We start from the raw sequence: 17,883 nt of genomic DNA on the forward strand, positions 1-17,883 counted from the left end.
CAATAAATTCCATTCACTTGTTCTTTAAAAAGCATTTGAGCTTCTGGACGTCCCTCATCCGAATAATAAGAGATATTTTTGATAAGGTAAATTGAATACAGAGAAAAAAAAACATTTGGACACCAGAAAAGAACAACTCAAATAACATTACCATGCTAAATGGTCTATTGCTCAAAAAAAAAAAAAAAAAAAAAAAAAAACAGTTCCGCAAGGTTGTGTGTATTGCTCTAATAGACTACTCCTTTTTTTTTTTTTTATATACAGGAATTTAAGTTAGAAGTTTTATAATGATTTTTGCATTTTGCATTGTTATCAAGCATTCATCTTCTTCTATTTGGCTTTATTTCTCGGTCAATAAGATTAAATTCTTCTCTTATATGTCCCAGTCCATTTAATGCCTAAGTACTGTTTGAAAGTACAGTTTAATATCATGACCTAATAACCGTTAAAACCACTGTAAGGTCTGCAATACCGAGGAGAGAGCAGCTGCCCGCCAAATTCAGAACCAGACAAGGAAATACTTTCAGCAAGAACACACATCTTATAATATTAGGTCACATTAAACAACACACTGTCTACTTAGCAATCGCTTCGAAATGCATTTCAGATAACTGCATTTCATTGGCTCTGTACATGTACTCTGCACAATGGCTATAAAGTTGAATCTAATCTAATCTAAATCGATCCGAATCGTTCCTTGAAACTGACCGTGTTCTTTTATTTATGACTGTAATGCTAACTAGCTTCTCCAACCCCTGATCAAGAGCCCTACAATGGATTGTACAGCCTACTTAGTACACTAGCTTTTCATCCAACACTATTTGGTATTCAACCCAGAAGTTAACAGAAACTAACGAAGCTGATATTATAAAGCGGAATAAGTGGAAATATTAAGATAAATTTATAATATTTACAGGACTGTAAAATCTACTTTTTAATCTACTTTTTACCCCTATCGACAGCTCCGCCAGTCACGGGAAGATATGGTATGCGACTGGCAATTTCATTAAACCAACAATGTTGATGATAAATTGCCGTTTGAGCTCTCACACCTACGACCGGATCACAGCCGTGTTATATTAAGCAATACAGCACTCCTTCTTGTGTAATATTGCTTAATTACACACTGGGTCTTCATGCCCGTCTTGAATTCCTACTAACTAATGCTAAGAGTTCATAGCCTCGGATGCTGCGTTTTGTTTCATGACTATAAACATGCGTATAAGTAAAGCACATCCTTGTCACATTATTTAGGCCTCACTTCTCCCAAAGGTACTTTGTTTAAACCAATTATTCTGTAACCAGGGTCACGGGGGGCCTGTCCCAGGAGACTTAGAGCACAAGGGTACACCATGGACTGGGTGCCAATCCATCACAGGGTTCACACACAAACATTTACACATCACTGGCATTTTGGCAGTGTCAATTAAACTAATCTGCATGTCTTTGGACTGTGGGAGGAAACCCACCAAGGATCGGGTGAACATACAAACTCAATGCACACAGAGACGGGAATCGAACCCGGACCCTGGAGATGAAAGCCGCCTTAAAATTTGCACAATATTATACAAAATAATATTTAAGGTAAACAAAACTGAATTTAATTATTTTTTATACATTGTTGAACTGCATACTCATAAAATCGCAACCGATTCACGTTTAGCCACGCCCACAGAAGTCTCCTGAACCCTATCATATTTCAGTTCAGCTATTGCTCCTTTTTCCTTGTTTCTGGGCTAACTAATGATTCTTTTGTTTCTGTAATGTTGTGACTGAGTGACGTAATGTGGGTGTACATAATAAAAAATAAAAAAATCAGCTCAGACATCAACCTTACAAAGACCTTGTGGAACAAAATGTATAATAATAAAAATAGTTTCACTGATTTCGATGGGAAATATAAAAAAAATTATAAATAAATAATCCACAACCTAATGCAGAAGTCTTAATGAATCTTAAGTCTCGAATCTTAAACACATGCCACGTGATGATGAAACGAGAATATTATAATCCAGACGCTGTGTTGAACAACTTTCCCTGGAAGACACCGAGTCCCCAGGCTCATGTTCGGTTCTTCTTTGTTCTCTCTGGGACGGTTACACAAAAGCGACGCCGCTGCTGTTTTGTCACGTGAAGTAAAACCCAACCTGTGGTGCATTCATGAAGAACACGAGACTCATTATTCATTCTGTTTCGGTGATTAATGCTATGTTCTGTGAACATTTCGAACCCAAGCACTGCGTCCATGCGATCGTCCATGGGAGCCGCAGAGTCATTAACATACGGTGTAATGTAGTTAAGGTTTATACCATACGTCATGCTCAAGCAAACGCTCTGGATTCAGTGCTAGTAATATTCCCCGGCTTTGTCTCATTTGCATTGTGTTATTCCTGCGTTTTCTTATCAGCTCGGTTGTAGATATAAAACATCATTTGTCCCGCATTATTAACATTTTTTTTTTTTCTGTGATTCTCTATACCATTTCCTGTCAGGTCACTCTGCATGTCCACGTCATCATACATGCATACAGATAAACGTGCCTCGAGATAAAAAATTAAATAAATCAACCCTGGTACGAATGAGTGAGTTGTGTGTATGAGAAATGGCAGCACATGATATTAAATTATAAAGATTCTTAAATTAAACCAGTGAGAAATGTATTGACAGGACTACAGGGCTATTCACGGCGCGATATGTCCTAGACACCACTGTCGTACTCATACAGTGTCCACAATAATTACTGGCACCCCAATTGTAAATGTTCCTTTGTGGGGGAAAAAATCTTGATGAGGGATTTTTTTTTTTTCACTCAGAATAAAATTCATTTCAATTAAAGTTTGGATTTATTTCTCTCATTATGTTTTTCCCCACCAAAATGAGGATTTGTCCTAACTAATCTTTACAAGGGGTGCCACTAATTATGGCGGCACTGTATATCATTATAGTTTCCATTTTCGTTTTGAATTTGGCTTGATGTTTATATAATTCATATTATTTGTATAATAATATTACTGTAGATAGCAAAAAAAAAAAAAAAAATATATATATATATATATATATATATATATATATATATATATCCCTGATATATATATATCCCTGCTTTGTAGATAAACCTTGTTTTGGACACAATCTGGCAACCTTAAGAAGCAGGAAAGTAAACGCAGGTGATTTCCAACAGGCTGCTGCGTAACCCAATTCTGAACGCGATGAACTTTCCCCGTGTGCGTCTTTATAAACGGCGTAACTTTTAAAACTTAAATATCTGACTCTGAAACGTTCCTTATTCCTGCATAGACAAGAGAACAAAGATAACTCGAGATTGAGACACTAAAATTAAAGCCCTCTGCACGGCGCTTTGTTGAACAAACATGACTCATTCATTAATATTCACAAGCGCTTTTTATTCTCGAAAAAGAAAAAAAAAACGAACGCTAACGTTGGCGCAGCGGGACACGAGGCAATTAGAAACGTTGGCGCCGATGCCTCTGGGTTTGTTCGTGATAAGCAGAGATCGCTAACCTCGTTGACGTTTATTCCGTGCTCCGTCATGTAGTCACGGTCGTTCACCTGCCCCCCGTCCTCAAAGTCCATGGTCAGGACGCGCTTGGTCGAAAGGTCCCAGTGGATCTTTGGTACCTGAAGCAAAACAAAGCAAAACAAACAAAAAAACTACAACATTGACACAAGGAACCATGGGAAACATAACTAATTCACTAAGCGGCAGGACTCGAACATACACTGCTGATCTCTGTCATATTTCCTGCCTCTCAGCAAGCTGATTTGACTGGCAGATTAATTAACTGATTGTGTTTTGTTTTTTGTTTTTTTTAATCGACTCCTTAAATAATCTTACTTTCATTGTGATGCTGAAAGTCTAAGAGATAAAACGATGGTATGAGGAGAACAGAGATGATGGTGACAATGAGAATGACGATGTAAGGTTGCATTTGAGTTGGGTTTCAAGTTTGGGTTTGGGTTAGGCGTTATCCAAAGCAGAGCACATTTTAGTTCAAAGTCAAACTTCTCAGGATAAGAAGAACAGATCTGAGCACATCCTGGTAAGTGTCTCGTGTCTCTGCTTCCTGTCATTGTAATCTAAAAAATTTTAGTAAAATACTGTACATAACTCATGTGTGTGTGAACCCTACATAATAAAAAAAAAAACTTGTCATTTGGGTTTGTCTTAAGAATCATGGCTCCAGTATCAATAATTTTGGTATCAATTTTTTTTTTCCAGCTTTTACTTCTGACTATAATAAAGCGCACACACTGGAGGCTCCTTAGATACGGGTTAAATAAAAATCTTGTTACAGAAAATCAGTATACATTAAAACAAATGTATCAATCATCACCTTCAGACCAATCGGAAACCAGGACTCAATGACAGTGCATTATACAATAGTTCGTTTTGACCAAGCAATTTGATTGGATAAGAGGTTATACCAAGAGTGGCGATAATGGACAGCGACATCACTGGGACAGAGTGTTCTATTTATGTAAATGACACTAACTGTCGATTGCAGCATGGGTGAAAGCAGGTCTGTGCAGTCCGCAGTACTGAGGAGAGAGCAGCTGCCTGACAAAACCCACATTCAAAACCAGTCACAGAAGCACTTTCACCAAGACAACACATCTGATAACATTATGTTATATAAAAAAAATATATAAAGTTCCACCAGGCACAGAAGGAACTGGCTATATCACACTCAAGGTCATGCTGTATGGCTAGATATGGCACGGCTGTGATGTCTACAACCAAATGTGAGGTCTACAGTATGACAGCGTTCCCTCTCGAGTGATAATGCTTTATAAGTATACAGTAAACATGAAGCTATAGCTTTATGTCTCACACAGTTCCTGATGTCAGAATTAAACTCTGTGGACTTCTCATGAGCCGTTAATGTAACGCTGTTATTTATTAAGAATAAAGAAGGCCTCTGTGAAAGCAATCGCACTTATTACGATTCTTTCCCTTTTCCTACAGAGGTTTACACAAAAAGCTGCTCACACTCACAATGAAGAGTAACTCAAATACAGTGAAGTGTAACAGAGAACATAAAAACTTCACCCAAACACAAATTTACTACAGAGAAAATATTTAACATCTACCCAATCAAAAGCATGCAGTGCTGCCTGAAGGAAGAGATCCATTTATAGAGGCATAGTCATACATCAGAAAACAGAAATAAAAGATCCGAGATTTTTCAGATTTTTACACACACACACACACACACACACACACACAGAATCTCCGTTTTTGCGGAGCGGATACTGCGAGTCTGGAAGAGGACACGTCCGCAGGGGTGGATTAAACAAAACACTATTGATTTTTTGATTCAATTGTACTGGAACTATAAATGAATAATGAGAACCACAAAAAAAAACGTCTTGGAAAGTCAGAGTGCTCTCCTCGCACAATCCAATCAACCCAGGCTGTAGTTTAGACCGCATGTATTAAGATGCTTCAATGAAAAAACTACGCTGCTGCTCCGACATCTCTGACTCGACTCATGAACGGACTGAACACGGAGCTGGTGCGTCTAATCAGACGATAACAAAAGTAAAAACTTTTCAAGCTTTTTTCATGCTTAATAGTCACTTTTGCACGCGACACAAACACACATCGATAGATGATAAAAACAAATTGGATAAAATGGGTTTGCTATAATTATCATCCTGAAATCATAACTAAGCTTAAAAAAAAAAAACTCTAGACCTATTACAGAGCTCATTTTCCTGGATTGCATTTGCATACTAAAACTGGATTGGCTCTTATATTTTATGATGTAATAACAAAAAACTTTTTCGAAGAGATATTCAGTTTAAATTTATTTCACAAGAATAAAAATGAATTCAGATTTATTTTTAAATGTACAGCTTAGTTAAAAAATATTGCTGTATGGATTGTATTTGCAGGCTGGAATCTGATCGGCTTCTATATTTTTAATATGCAATAACATGATGTTTAAAAGCAGAGAGATCTTTAACTTTAATGTATTAATTTTTGCATGTAAAATCAATCCTGATTTTTTTTTCTCCACTTTTTTTTTACTTATTTTAACTAGCATTTTAACTTTGTATTAAACCAAATTTCAAGATTGAGGTCTAATTTGGTAAATTATCTTCATTATATTAGAAAAAATATATAAATTGTATGTAGTTTTCCCATATTGGTGTAGCAACAAGTCAAAATATAAAAATGCTCAATTTAAACTAGTTTTTAATGCGTCTGTGTGAGTGTGTATGGGTGAGTTGTTCAAACCTTGAGGAATTTGAAGTGCTTGAGCATGTAGGACACCTTCTCAGCGTTTCGTCCCTCGTTGAGAAAGTCGAGCTCCAGAGGCATGTTACGTTTAGCCTCTTCTACCAGCCACATGAACGCAAAGTCTGGAAAGAGCCGATGAACCACCTGCAGGAGGAACTAACACACACACACATACACACAAATACACACTTATTCATTCGCTTTATACTTTCCAGGTATTTGCAAATTAGAAATACCCTAAGCCTATGAAAACCAGTGATGCATGGATTGTATTTGCATACTGTAATTGGATTGGCTCTTAAATTTTATGTAGTAAAAACACACGTTTGAAAGCAAATAATTTACTAATGGGATATTTAGCTTCAATTTTAAGGTTCCTTTAAAAAACTGAATTAAGTAAATGTTTTTTTAGTTCATGTTTTTCTCAGGAATCACTGACTCATCCGGGGATATGATTCATACAGCACTGTGTTTTAGGACTTATAATGCAGTACAGGTTATTTTATTTTTATTATTATTATTATTTAAAAGTGCAGTTCTAGCTAAAAATACAAAATAATATTCCCCTTCGTTTCTGTAGATTTAAATGCCACTTATTAATTAAAGAGATATTCGTGCTCAGTATTCTTTAACATTTTTTTTTTTTTTTTTTTTTTTTAAATAATATTAATGCAATTAAATTCATGCTAGGTTAAACTAGGCAAGTGAAGCTAGTCTTGGTAAAGCCTGGTGAGTTAGGACAAAATTTAGAAAAGCATTTCCATAAAAAATGTTCTGTTCTTTTTAAATATCATGTATATTTTATACTGCATTGTAAAGTGCAAAAATTGCTAAAAATTACATGAAAAATCTAAAACATAGCAATTAAACCCATTTAAAAATCTAAAAGATTATACTGTTCCAACATAGGTTTTATTGTAAACATTTAAACTAATAATTTCCCTTCTGCTTCTTTATGTATTATAAGTGTAGATAAAATATCTAATTATAGAAATATCTAATTTATAGAAATTTACTCAGATAGCAAAACAAAATTATCAACTTTGCACAAGTACTGTTTTTCCTACATTGCTTCCTTAAGTTACTTTAAATGGGAAGAAAAAACTAATTCTATTTACAAAGTTAAAGAAAAGTTTTTAAATTTCCTTTATTAAAAAATGTATTTATAGTTTATTTTTGCAAGGATTTTTACCTACAGTTAAACTATGGTATGGAGAAACTACTACAGGCTGCTATATATATTAAACATACATACAGTATACTATATATAGGTTTATAAAGCAGGTATTTGCATACTGATGATACTGACTTAAACGAAGTGATCAGGAGTTCAATTCGCACTACACTCACCTCCATCACCATGATGTCCTTGGAGCTCTGAGCCTGAACCTTCGGATGCTGCACTTTAACCGCCACCGTGGTTCCGTTCGGCAGGACGGCCCGGTGGACCTGAGCGAGAGAGGCCGCCCCCTGTGGCTTCTCCTCGAAGCTCACAAACAACTCGCCCAGCTGTTGGGAGGAGAGATAGGTTAAACTTTTTATAAAGATTTTTACAATGATATAAAGTAGAAAATGGAAGAATAAGTGTTATGAATGCAGGTCTGGTTGATTTATGGCTAAGGGCACAGAGAAATGTTTGTCATGGTGGATTGTACTGGTGTGTATGTGCTTTTTATTTAATTGTGTTTACCTGTTTATACACCACAGAGAAAAGTAAATAATTTTCATTCATTCATTCATTCTCTATATTGCTTTTCCTGTGTACAGGGGGCCTGGAACCTATCCCAGGAGACTTGAGGCAAGAGACAAGGTACACCCTGCACAGGGTGCCAATTTACCGCAAGGCGCACACACACACACACACACAATGGGCAAACTGGGAAGAGCAATCAGCCTAATCTGCATGTCTTTAAACTGTGGGAGGAAACCGGGGTACGTGGAGGAAACCCACCAAGCACAGGAGGAACACAGACACAGACCCGAGGCGGGAATCAAACCCTCAACCCTGCAGGTGTGAGACCATAGTGCGAATCTGTACATCACAGTGCCACCAGTGACTTATTTTCCAAGTAAAAATTTAGCCTAAATATCTTTTAAATAAGCAAAACCAATCCAGATTTTTTTAAACCATGCCAAATAAAATAAATGTTGTATAGCTTGTGAAAAATGTTGTATTTTTATACTTTCCTGTACCTTGATTATAGTAATTAAAAAACAGATCTCTTATCCACCTGTTAACTGGATAGTTACAAAAGAATTAATATGGATTGCTTAAAAAAATACTATCCCTAATTTTACACAGCTCAGTGCTGCTTGCTATGAACCTTCTCAATTCCTGCTGCACTACACACATAAACCAGGAAGCGATCCTATTTGGTGTAGAGACACTTTTTACATTACATAACTCCTACTTTTTAGCCTAGTCAATAACGTTGAAAAAGGAACAAAGAGAACAACTGTCGCTATATCGCTCTTATTAGAACACAATTGAACAACAAAATTCCAACATGACCACATGACTTAATAGATGGACAATGTCACACATTTGGACCTGGATAGTAAAACAACACAGGAAGCATTAGCATTATATAGAAAATCTTATAATTTATGACAATGGCTGTCAATGATTAAAATACTTTTCAGAACCTGACAAGTACTGATAATGCAACCACCATACGAGAGAAAGGCCTGTGTCTCCTAACTTCTGGGAAATAATAAAGCATTAATAAATCCACATCAGTGATCAGCAGGCTGTGTTGTTTTCTAAGTAGCGTTCTGTCTCCGCATGAAACGTTCTGAAAAACTTAGTTATTTATGAAATAAACGAGGCACTTTGCTGGTCACTAAACACAGACCACTTTTAAATGAGTGTGAACAGCACTTAATGAAGGTCAAGTGACTCCATTTAGAATGTTTTTCCCCCCCGACTGGGCAAACACACCTCCGGGAGAAGAAAATAAGTGTAAAACAAGAAAAAGAATTGAAATGATGAGGTTTCTAAAGAAATAAATAAAAAAAAAACACACACTTGCATAAATAACACATTACGATTAAAAATGTATAAAGTCTTTTTTGCACATTTTTTTTTTCTCAAACCAGAAACACTGCCACACAGGCGAATGTAACTAACTAATAAATAAAAACTAGTGGACAAAACCTTACTTTAAAGGACGAAAAACACTTTTTTCTGATAGCATAATTATAGGAATTATCAAGTTAAAACACACACACACCTAATTCTAGCTACAATTGAATGTGATTGCATTGATTCATATTTATAACTTCCTTTTCCCAGTTACTCAACCACGTTTTTGCTTCCCTTGTACCATGATTATCTCTGCCCTGATCTCTACGTTATGAGTCTGACTCTGTACTACTGGTTCAGCTCTCTAAACTAATACGAATAAGAATCGGCAAGTCACCTTCACACGCTAAGTATTAAAAATGTATGCTGTTAGTCCAGACTATCCAGCCAGAATACTACCAAACCACCAGAAATTCATAAATTTACTTTTTCACTCTATCCACTGCATTTCTCCAGAAGATTGAGCATCCTAAAGCCATGGCCTACAACCACTCTAATATCTGTGATAGAAAGAGGACAAACTTATCAATCATAAAGCTCGGCTTCACCGATTCTCTGGGCATTTCTAACGCAGCCCATGTGACTGTAGGCCATCTATCTGAATAGACAGGGTGGCCCAGCGGGAACAGCAGGAACTCAGCCATCCAGCACTCTTCACCAGGCAAGAAAACACAGCTCACGGCTCTGTCAGGGGACAATTCAGTCCAAACACTGTGGAGTGAGACGTTTCGTGAGTGAGAAACAGCTCAGACGTTTCAATTGGCACGATCTCAGCGGGAATAAAGCTTGGTATCAAAAAATGCTTAAGTTGGGGACATCTGCAATGTTATTGCACATGCATTAAAGTGCTTCTTCTCACCAGGAAAGGCAAAATTGGTACACCATGCATACATTTATTTTTCTTTGCAATTTACGCTCCATCATTCCTTTGTCAGATTATACTAATGCATTTTATTTTATCTTTTATTTTTTGTTCCTCCCATTGTTGAGCACATCGGCCAATGGGTTCTGTTATTTCTTCAGCAATAGTGGTTTAATAGGGCGGACACCCAACCTGTTAAACCATTTTCTGTTCTGGTTTCTAGGTGGTGGGATGAACTTTCTTTAGATGTCTGTCAATTTAAGCGAAAACTTAAGACCTATGTCTTTCTTAGGTGTTTGTGTTAGTTTACCTAGTAAACAATATACAGTATTTAATGATGAAAAGTTCAAAACATTTATGAGCAGAAGTCGGTCTGGATAAGAGCGTGTGCCAAGTGCCAAATGCCTAAATGGTAATGTAACGTAACCCTCCTGCTTTCTTATCCAGGCTGTGGGACCAGCAACAGTGAAGGGATTTTGTTAGGACCGAACAGTGGCAACCTGAAGGCGGCAGGGCTTAAAACGCCAGACCTTCCAATCAGTAACCCAGAGCCCTCCACTGCCTGAGCCATCACTGACCACAGAATCAGGCTGCATGGTAATTTGTAATGTAATATGCACAACCGAGTCAAGCCGCATAGGTGAGATGGGGTAACAGCAGGAAAAAAAAATCTGGGGCGGGGCTTGTAGGATGACTTTCACACACACACACTGACGAATTGGGAATGGCTGCTGTTTGGCTCATGAATTACATAAATTTTCAGAATAACGGATTAAATTTTTTCCAAAATAACTAAATAACTGAGTACTTAAATGGTGGACCTAACACATTAAATTACTCGTTACATCACAAAAGTAAGCCAAGTACTTTGTAACGCGTTACCCCCAACACTGATATTTGCAACCTTTAGTATGGAACTGAGGCCTAATTCCAGCTTTCAAGTGCAACATGTTTCTATGCTATAGTCAATATTTACTCCTGGAGTATCTGATTATAGGATGATAAGTAATACATTTGGTCATTTACATAGAATTTTTCCAACACCTGTGATTGAGTTTTTCTCTTCACACTGCTGGGTGAGTAACACAGTTTGGCATGCAGACACAAGACCTGCCTGGCATATTCAGTGCAGATGGAGAAGCTGTCACACAAACCTTACTACACTGGAATACACCCATGAAAACGTGTCTGTCAAAGCATCACAAACTCGAGTGAATGACACTGCTCAATGCACAATGCTCACCATGCTTCAACTTTCCATGTGTCTCCGGAATACTTGTTATACTCTATTTGGTTATTATATTAAAAGAACCAGGGGAGAAATGCTGATCTTTTCCTGACCTTTCATATTTTATTAAATGTCACTAAAATGGTGTGTGGTTGATTCAGTGGTCCAGACCAAATGTAGCAGAATTAGTAACACAGCAACCTTAACCTTTCTGCGTATGACCTGCATCAGATTACAGCATCTGCTTTTGAATGGGCTCCTAGGATGGACTCTGGTTGTATATAAAATAAAAAAAAATAAAAAAAAGCAGGGTTTCTGAGCAAGTTATGCAGTGTGGTGAAATTGTGTTGAGAAAAAATGTCCAGAAATTATGCACTGTACTGTAGCTCTGTTTCCCAAACCACTTAAGTCCTTAAACAGCTACTTAGCCTCAGTATAAACAAGTCTTATGTAGCTAGATGATGGGCTACACAGTTCCTGCAGATGTTCATGAGTACCATTATGTTTTATGCGCCATACTTTAGAAATAATTCCCTGCAACAAAAACTACTTGGGGTGTTAAAGTCAAACCTGGACTTTTAATTGCGCAGAATAACAGAACACTGTTATGAGACTGAACATTCCCTTTATTTCTTTATATAATTCCCTGCTACACTAATGCACGTATCCCAGCATTTCACTAGCACTAGAATGCCATCAATGTAGAAAGTTTTCTCAGTACGTCCGAGCCATGATCGAACTGCCTGAGTGAAGCAGTTTAAAACCCTGGCCTCCCAGGAATTCCTTTTAAAAGCCAAAATATGTGGAAATGACTTGGAGCGGGGTCAGGACCGTATGGTGCATGTGGCTATAACTCCTAGCCGAGTTCCTGTAACGAGCAAGTGTTTTTGTTAAATTATTTCGTGTACTGTTCCCACAAACAGATGCGTCTTTTCCACAAGTTTGCGACTAGTTATCTGTTGATTTTTAAGGACCAGGCGTTCCACTCACTGAATGTTAGAGTCACATCACCGTACTGTTATTCAAATGTCAATCGCCTTTATGCCTCACATTTACAGTAACTTTCATCACAGTTCCCAATTTGACTTAAATGCAACTCGTAGAAAAATGATTTCCCATCCATACTGCAGGAGCAATTCTGCATAGCATCCATAGCCCAGGGTGAAAGGAATGCAAGTTACGGCGGATAGCACTTTCCTCCAAACGTGTTACAGTAACTTGCCCAACTGATATTGAGCGAGCAGCAGTTCGAAAAGATGAGGTCGGCAGGCTCCACATGTCTCGTAGGAAGAATTTGCCCTCCCTGCTTAGAGGCTGCATCTTTGCAGAGAAGAACTCTACAACAGATTGGAAAATAAGTGGGGGAGATGGCAATGTCCTTCAAACATACTGTAGTCACCTGCCATGAGATGTTTGGCTGCTCACCAGTGGCTGGATTGAGCCCATAGTTGTACTTGTGCCAAACAAACCAAAAACATTATGGCAAGCTCCATTGCAGTAGTTCCATGGGGTGCAAGAAAGTATCTATGCTGGTGCATGAACCAATCAATTTCAGGAGGTAAAATCAACCTGGTTCACACCTGGTGGAAACACACCAAAGTTGTGATATACTCAAAATTATCTGTCAAGCCTACACAAATACTAAAGAAACACATATTTGTCTAGATGATCCAATAGAGGTGAAGCATTCACGTACACTCTTAAAAAAAGGAAACTGTACTAAATTGTACTACTGCTTGCCATTTCACCCAAAAATGAAAATGTAGTGATGCTGTAAAAGCTTATTTAAGATACAACTGCCATCATAAAGGTATTCCCAGCCATATATGATTATATCGCCCAATCCTGCTGAATGCTGCAGTATAACACACACACACCAACGACTCCTCGGTTGGGTATACACTGGGGTTGTTATTTTGGATAAGCAGGCAGATGGACTATAAATTTTAGTGTCTGGTTCCCACCTGCCTATGAAGTCCCTGTCCCGAAGGAACAGCCACACATTTTGACAGATGCTGTCTGATCGCAATGGCTTCCAGCTGGGAGGAACCTCAGAGTTCTCACCCAGTGCGGTTATGCAACTTCACGCGTAATGACCCAGAGGGTGAGCAGAACCACTCTCCTGCCTCACTTACCTGTTGGATAAAATTAGCTCTTCTCAGACGTACGTTGTTCAGGGCAAGCTTTGAGCTTCTCAGCAAGCGCAGAATACTAAGTAATTTCAAACAAAGCTTAAATCAGACCATATGTTACTATAACAAATGAGCAACATGCAGAGTTAAAAGAGAGCAGCGACGCAGCCCCACATGGAGTCTCTCTGTTCTGAACATGCGCCCCTCCTCTTATGGGACTGGGGTAATGGAGGCAATTAGACAGTGGGGAGGTTAAGGAGGAATCCCTGGAGAGCTATAGTCATTAGTGAAGCCCGGTTCTGTGTCATATGCAATATGTTCGTCCTATAGAGAGACACAGAAACCAAGGCAGCCGCTGTTACGTCAGCATGTTCACGAAAACATTACTCCGCAGTGGCCTTCTGGGGTCCAGGTCATGTCCCACCCACACACAAGGATAATCTTGATGTCTTGTCCTCCTTTCAAGAGTCATTTTGTCTGTCCCAATAAAGCATCCTATCCTCTATAAGTGATTTGAGCTGTGTGCTATTTTGCTTAGGCTTATCTAAAGCCACACTTGAAGGAACAGCAATCTGTTGGGGTCTGTGATGACCTGATTTCACAGCATGACCTCTGAACCAACTGCTGGTACACCAAGAGTAATCTCAGCAAGGACTGGGACTGTGGAATGATTCCAACAGAGCTTGGAGCCAAAATGTCAAAGTTATATAAGTATTCTTGACACTAGGACAAAAAAATGTTCTTAACATGTGGAAAGGAGTATTTAATCTGCATCGGTCAGGTCAGTACAAGACGTGATTTTCTTTTCATTAACAACTTGCAGAGAGCTAAAAAACTACCAAAGAGCATCCACAAGCTTGTGATTCATGAAGTTACTTGTAAGTCAAAGTAATCACTAGCAGAAGCACTAGGTGAATTTTATTTATCTTTGGTCCACTGCTTAATCTGAAAAGGCAGGTAGGTGTAGTTTTCAGTTTTCACTTGTACCATCGGAGTATGGGGGGGTCAAAAGTTCTACAGCTCGGATGTTAGCACATCTGCATTATTCATGCCAGCATCTGAGGGTGGACAACGGACCGAAATAAATAAGGCACTGCATTCAGTGTGAGGATGATTTTTCCGGAGACCATCGCAAGACCTTTTTTTTTTTCAGACACCATGGAGGAAAAAAAAAACATGACCCTGACAAAGAGTTTGTCTGTTGTTGAGACATTCCAAATACAGAGATGGTAATCCTGGGGAGCTCGGGGTTGCACTCTGAATAATGCACCCTTCTTCCTCTCCAAACGTGGATCATATTAATCAGATATGATAAAGCATCGTGGAACTGTTTTTTACATGGGTTCATTTGAGCAGCTCATGCTAATCCTGTTTGTGCAATACTGTACCATTAATAAAAGGCCATCTTGTAAAAAAGGTCTAGCAAAAGCCACACAAATTACTTATTTTTTCGATATCTCTCATAATATAGGCTAAGTTGCTTGCTTCTTAAAAATATAATGTATTTGCCCTCAGCCTTGTCTCAGCAACCTTTCCAGGGGAAGGTGTTGATCATTTACATCTCATCTTCGCATTCTATGAGTGTGTGAAGGTCTGAGCCACAGGTTAAAGCTCTGGTCACATGGTTTGGCAGGGCACCCAATCAAGATATAATGAGCTAATGTATAATTATAATCCCTTATGTGAAATGCGAAAAAAGTGGCAGAGCTTTCAAAACACCTGTTAGTCATTGCATGTCGATTGGCTCATCTGGTGCATTCGGGGACTTCCTGTATTGTTTGCAGATGAATTAAAGTTGGACAAAATTTGCAAAGGTTGTCCGGTCTGAGTAAACAAAGACTAGTTTACTCACAGCCAGGACAAATGACTTCACAAGACGTTACAAAGTTGTAGGATTGATACCTCCATTATAGACTGTGAAGAAAGAAATTCCTTCATATTGGTACGTTTTACAGCTCCTCCTTCGTTGTTACAGTATTATCGCCAATGTTTACTGTTAAAATGTCGAAGCTTTTTATAGAATTTTATACTTCTAATGTCTTGGCACCTTGACAACACTGCATCAAGATTAGTGTCATTACTTGTTAAGGAAAAACACCAAACGAACCTATCCTTTAGGGGGAAAAAAACTTTTCTATATAATCTAAAGAGTATAACCTTAAAAAATATACTGATTCCACACAAAGGAAGACTGTTATCTTCATAAAAGTATTTATTATATCCTATATTTATCACTTTCAGAAGAACGGTTTTGTCCAAATTGGCTTAAGGCCACTTGAGACCTGGTCTCTTGAAAACAAGGCTGAGACTTGAAAGCAACATAAGTTATATACAGTATGAACAAACTTAACATTTCTCAACGTTTCTTTATGAGATCTTGAGATCAGCAGCAAGCAAACAGAAGTATCGCTGAAATCTTCAACCCGCAATCAAATGCTGCGCTGAGTGTTATCACACAAACCCGCACTGGAAGCTTAGCACAGATGGGTGCTTTAAAAAGCAATTTGTGTGTAGCTTAACCTTGCCCTGTTCTCCTTGCCTCCAGTAGGCCTGGCTCTTTTCAGCCAATCCTCTTAAGGATTGCGCAGAGGATGACGTGACGACGCTTACTGCAGACTTGCGACATTGGACACAAAGGCAGAGCGTCTCCAAGGCGTTGTCAATACTTTTTTCCTCCAGACACCAGGATTTTGGTAATCTGATATCTGCAAAGTTCATATTTTAATCCATACATCTGCAGTATACAGAAGCAAGCTAGTTGATAAGCACGTGAGTGAGTAAGTTATCAGATTTCTAATTTCTAATTAAACTGAGAAGCAAAGCATTTTCCAGTAGTTAACTCAACACAACAGTAACAGTGCAGGATGGATGAAATACAACAGCGTCGTCGTTTATCCGGTATCATAGCTTGTCATGCTTTTCATTTTCTCTCCCTCTCATTTCTATTTTACCCATTCCCAAAGAAAGTCCGTACACAAACTGTTTTGTACACAAAAGACTGAACACTGAGCCCTCGAAGCGAATCGTCTCTCTGGCGCATGAGAGGTTGAAGCTCGGCTCTGAAAAATGGCGAGGCTTTAATAGGAAGCTCTAAGTAGCTCTTAGACCCGGCATTTGATAGCACATCTATCAGAGCTAGGGGTCTCTCAGAAAGTCATTACAAAAAGTAATAAAAATAAATGCTGAGGCGACAAAAGTGGCCAAATACTGATGTTTTCATTTGCAGCGCTCAGGATTGAAAAGGTTCACTCGGTAACACATCCTTACACTTCAGGAAGTTCAGAGTACATATCGCAATATACAAAAGTGGGAAAACATATTGAAGAAGAATTTATTTAGATGGCGCTCAAAGCCAAGGTAGAACGCTAATAACGCCAGTGTTCCAATCAACCTCGGCACCGCCCTCTGCCATTTCGAATCCACGCGCAGAGTTTAATCTCGCAGTGCAACCGTACAGGGTGATGGCGGTGTTTGGTGGATAATAAGGAGTTTTGTAACTAGCCCAACACAAAGGCGTGAGAAGTAATGTGCAATCAGAAGCATTGGACTCTGTTGTTTTAGCTTGCTTGTTGTGCCGCTTGTGACGATGTAATAGCGGTGGTGGTGGTCCAATCCGCTGCTGATGTCACTGAGCTGTAATTAAACACGCTGTAATCATGAAAATGGGCTCCACCTTTTGTGTGGACTCCTGCATGATAACTATGTCAGCTTCAGAACAAAGGCGAAATTTGTAAAGGTTTTTTTCCCCCCTAAATTTAGTACAAAAAAATTGTCAGGGTATTTTTTATTGATCCAACAGTCCTCTGTTTTCTTCACGAAAATGTAAAAAGTTGTAACATCAAAAAGAATTGGCTTAAATGTTACTGAGGGTGAATATTATTTAAATCAGACTGATGAATTAACTTGCAGACATGGTCACATATAATCATTTTATAGTAAAGAATCAATGCTTTTTCTCTTGACTGTAAGCTCAATTTTGTGTTATAGGTAAATGACTATTTTAATGAAGAATGTTAAAAAAAATCTTTTCTGGAGATACGTTCTTCTAGTGTTACCACAATTCCTCTGTGCGGCAATGCATACAGTGGGCCAAAAACGTATTTAGTCAGCCACCAATTGTGCAAGTTCTCCCACTTAAAAAGATGAGAGAGGCCTGTAATTTTCATCATAGGTATCCCTCAACTACTGTATGAAAGACAAAATAAAAATAAAAAAATCCAGAAAATCACATTGTAGGATTTTGAATGAATTAATTGGTAAATTCCTCTGTAAAATAAGTATTTGGTCACCTACAAACAAGCAAGATTT

At 38.2% G+C, this 17,883-nt stretch overlaps 1 protein-coding gene across 3 annotated transcripts in view; it reads right to left on the minus strand.

Annotated features, from left to right (window-relative positions):
* adck1 (aarF domain containing kinase 1) overlaps window positions 1-17,883 on the minus strand; it is a 164,655-nt gene that overhangs the window by 85,861 nt on the left and 60,911 nt on the right. For all 3 annotated transcript variants that reach the window (XM_053509394.1, XM_053509392.1, XM_053509393.1), the window contains 3 exons: window positions 7,619-7,777; window positions 6,266-6,424; window positions 3,523-3,639 (listed from right to left, as the gene is read on the minus strand). In XM_053509394.1, coding sequence (XP_053365369.1) covers window positions 3,523-3,639; window positions 6,266-6,424; window positions 7,619-7,777 — 435 coding nt within the window. The remainder of the gene's footprint in view (window positions 1-3,522; window positions 3,640-6,265; window positions 6,425-7,618; window positions 7,778-17,883) is intronic.

The sequence above is a fragment of the Clarias gariepinus genome, chromosome 13 (genome assembly GCF_024256425.1).
Source record: "Clarias gariepinus isolate MV-2021 ecotype Netherlands chromosome 13, CGAR_prim_01v2, whole genome shotgun sequence".
NCBI lineage: Eukaryota > Metazoa > Chordata > Actinopteri > Siluriformes > Clariidae > Clarias > Clarias gariepinus.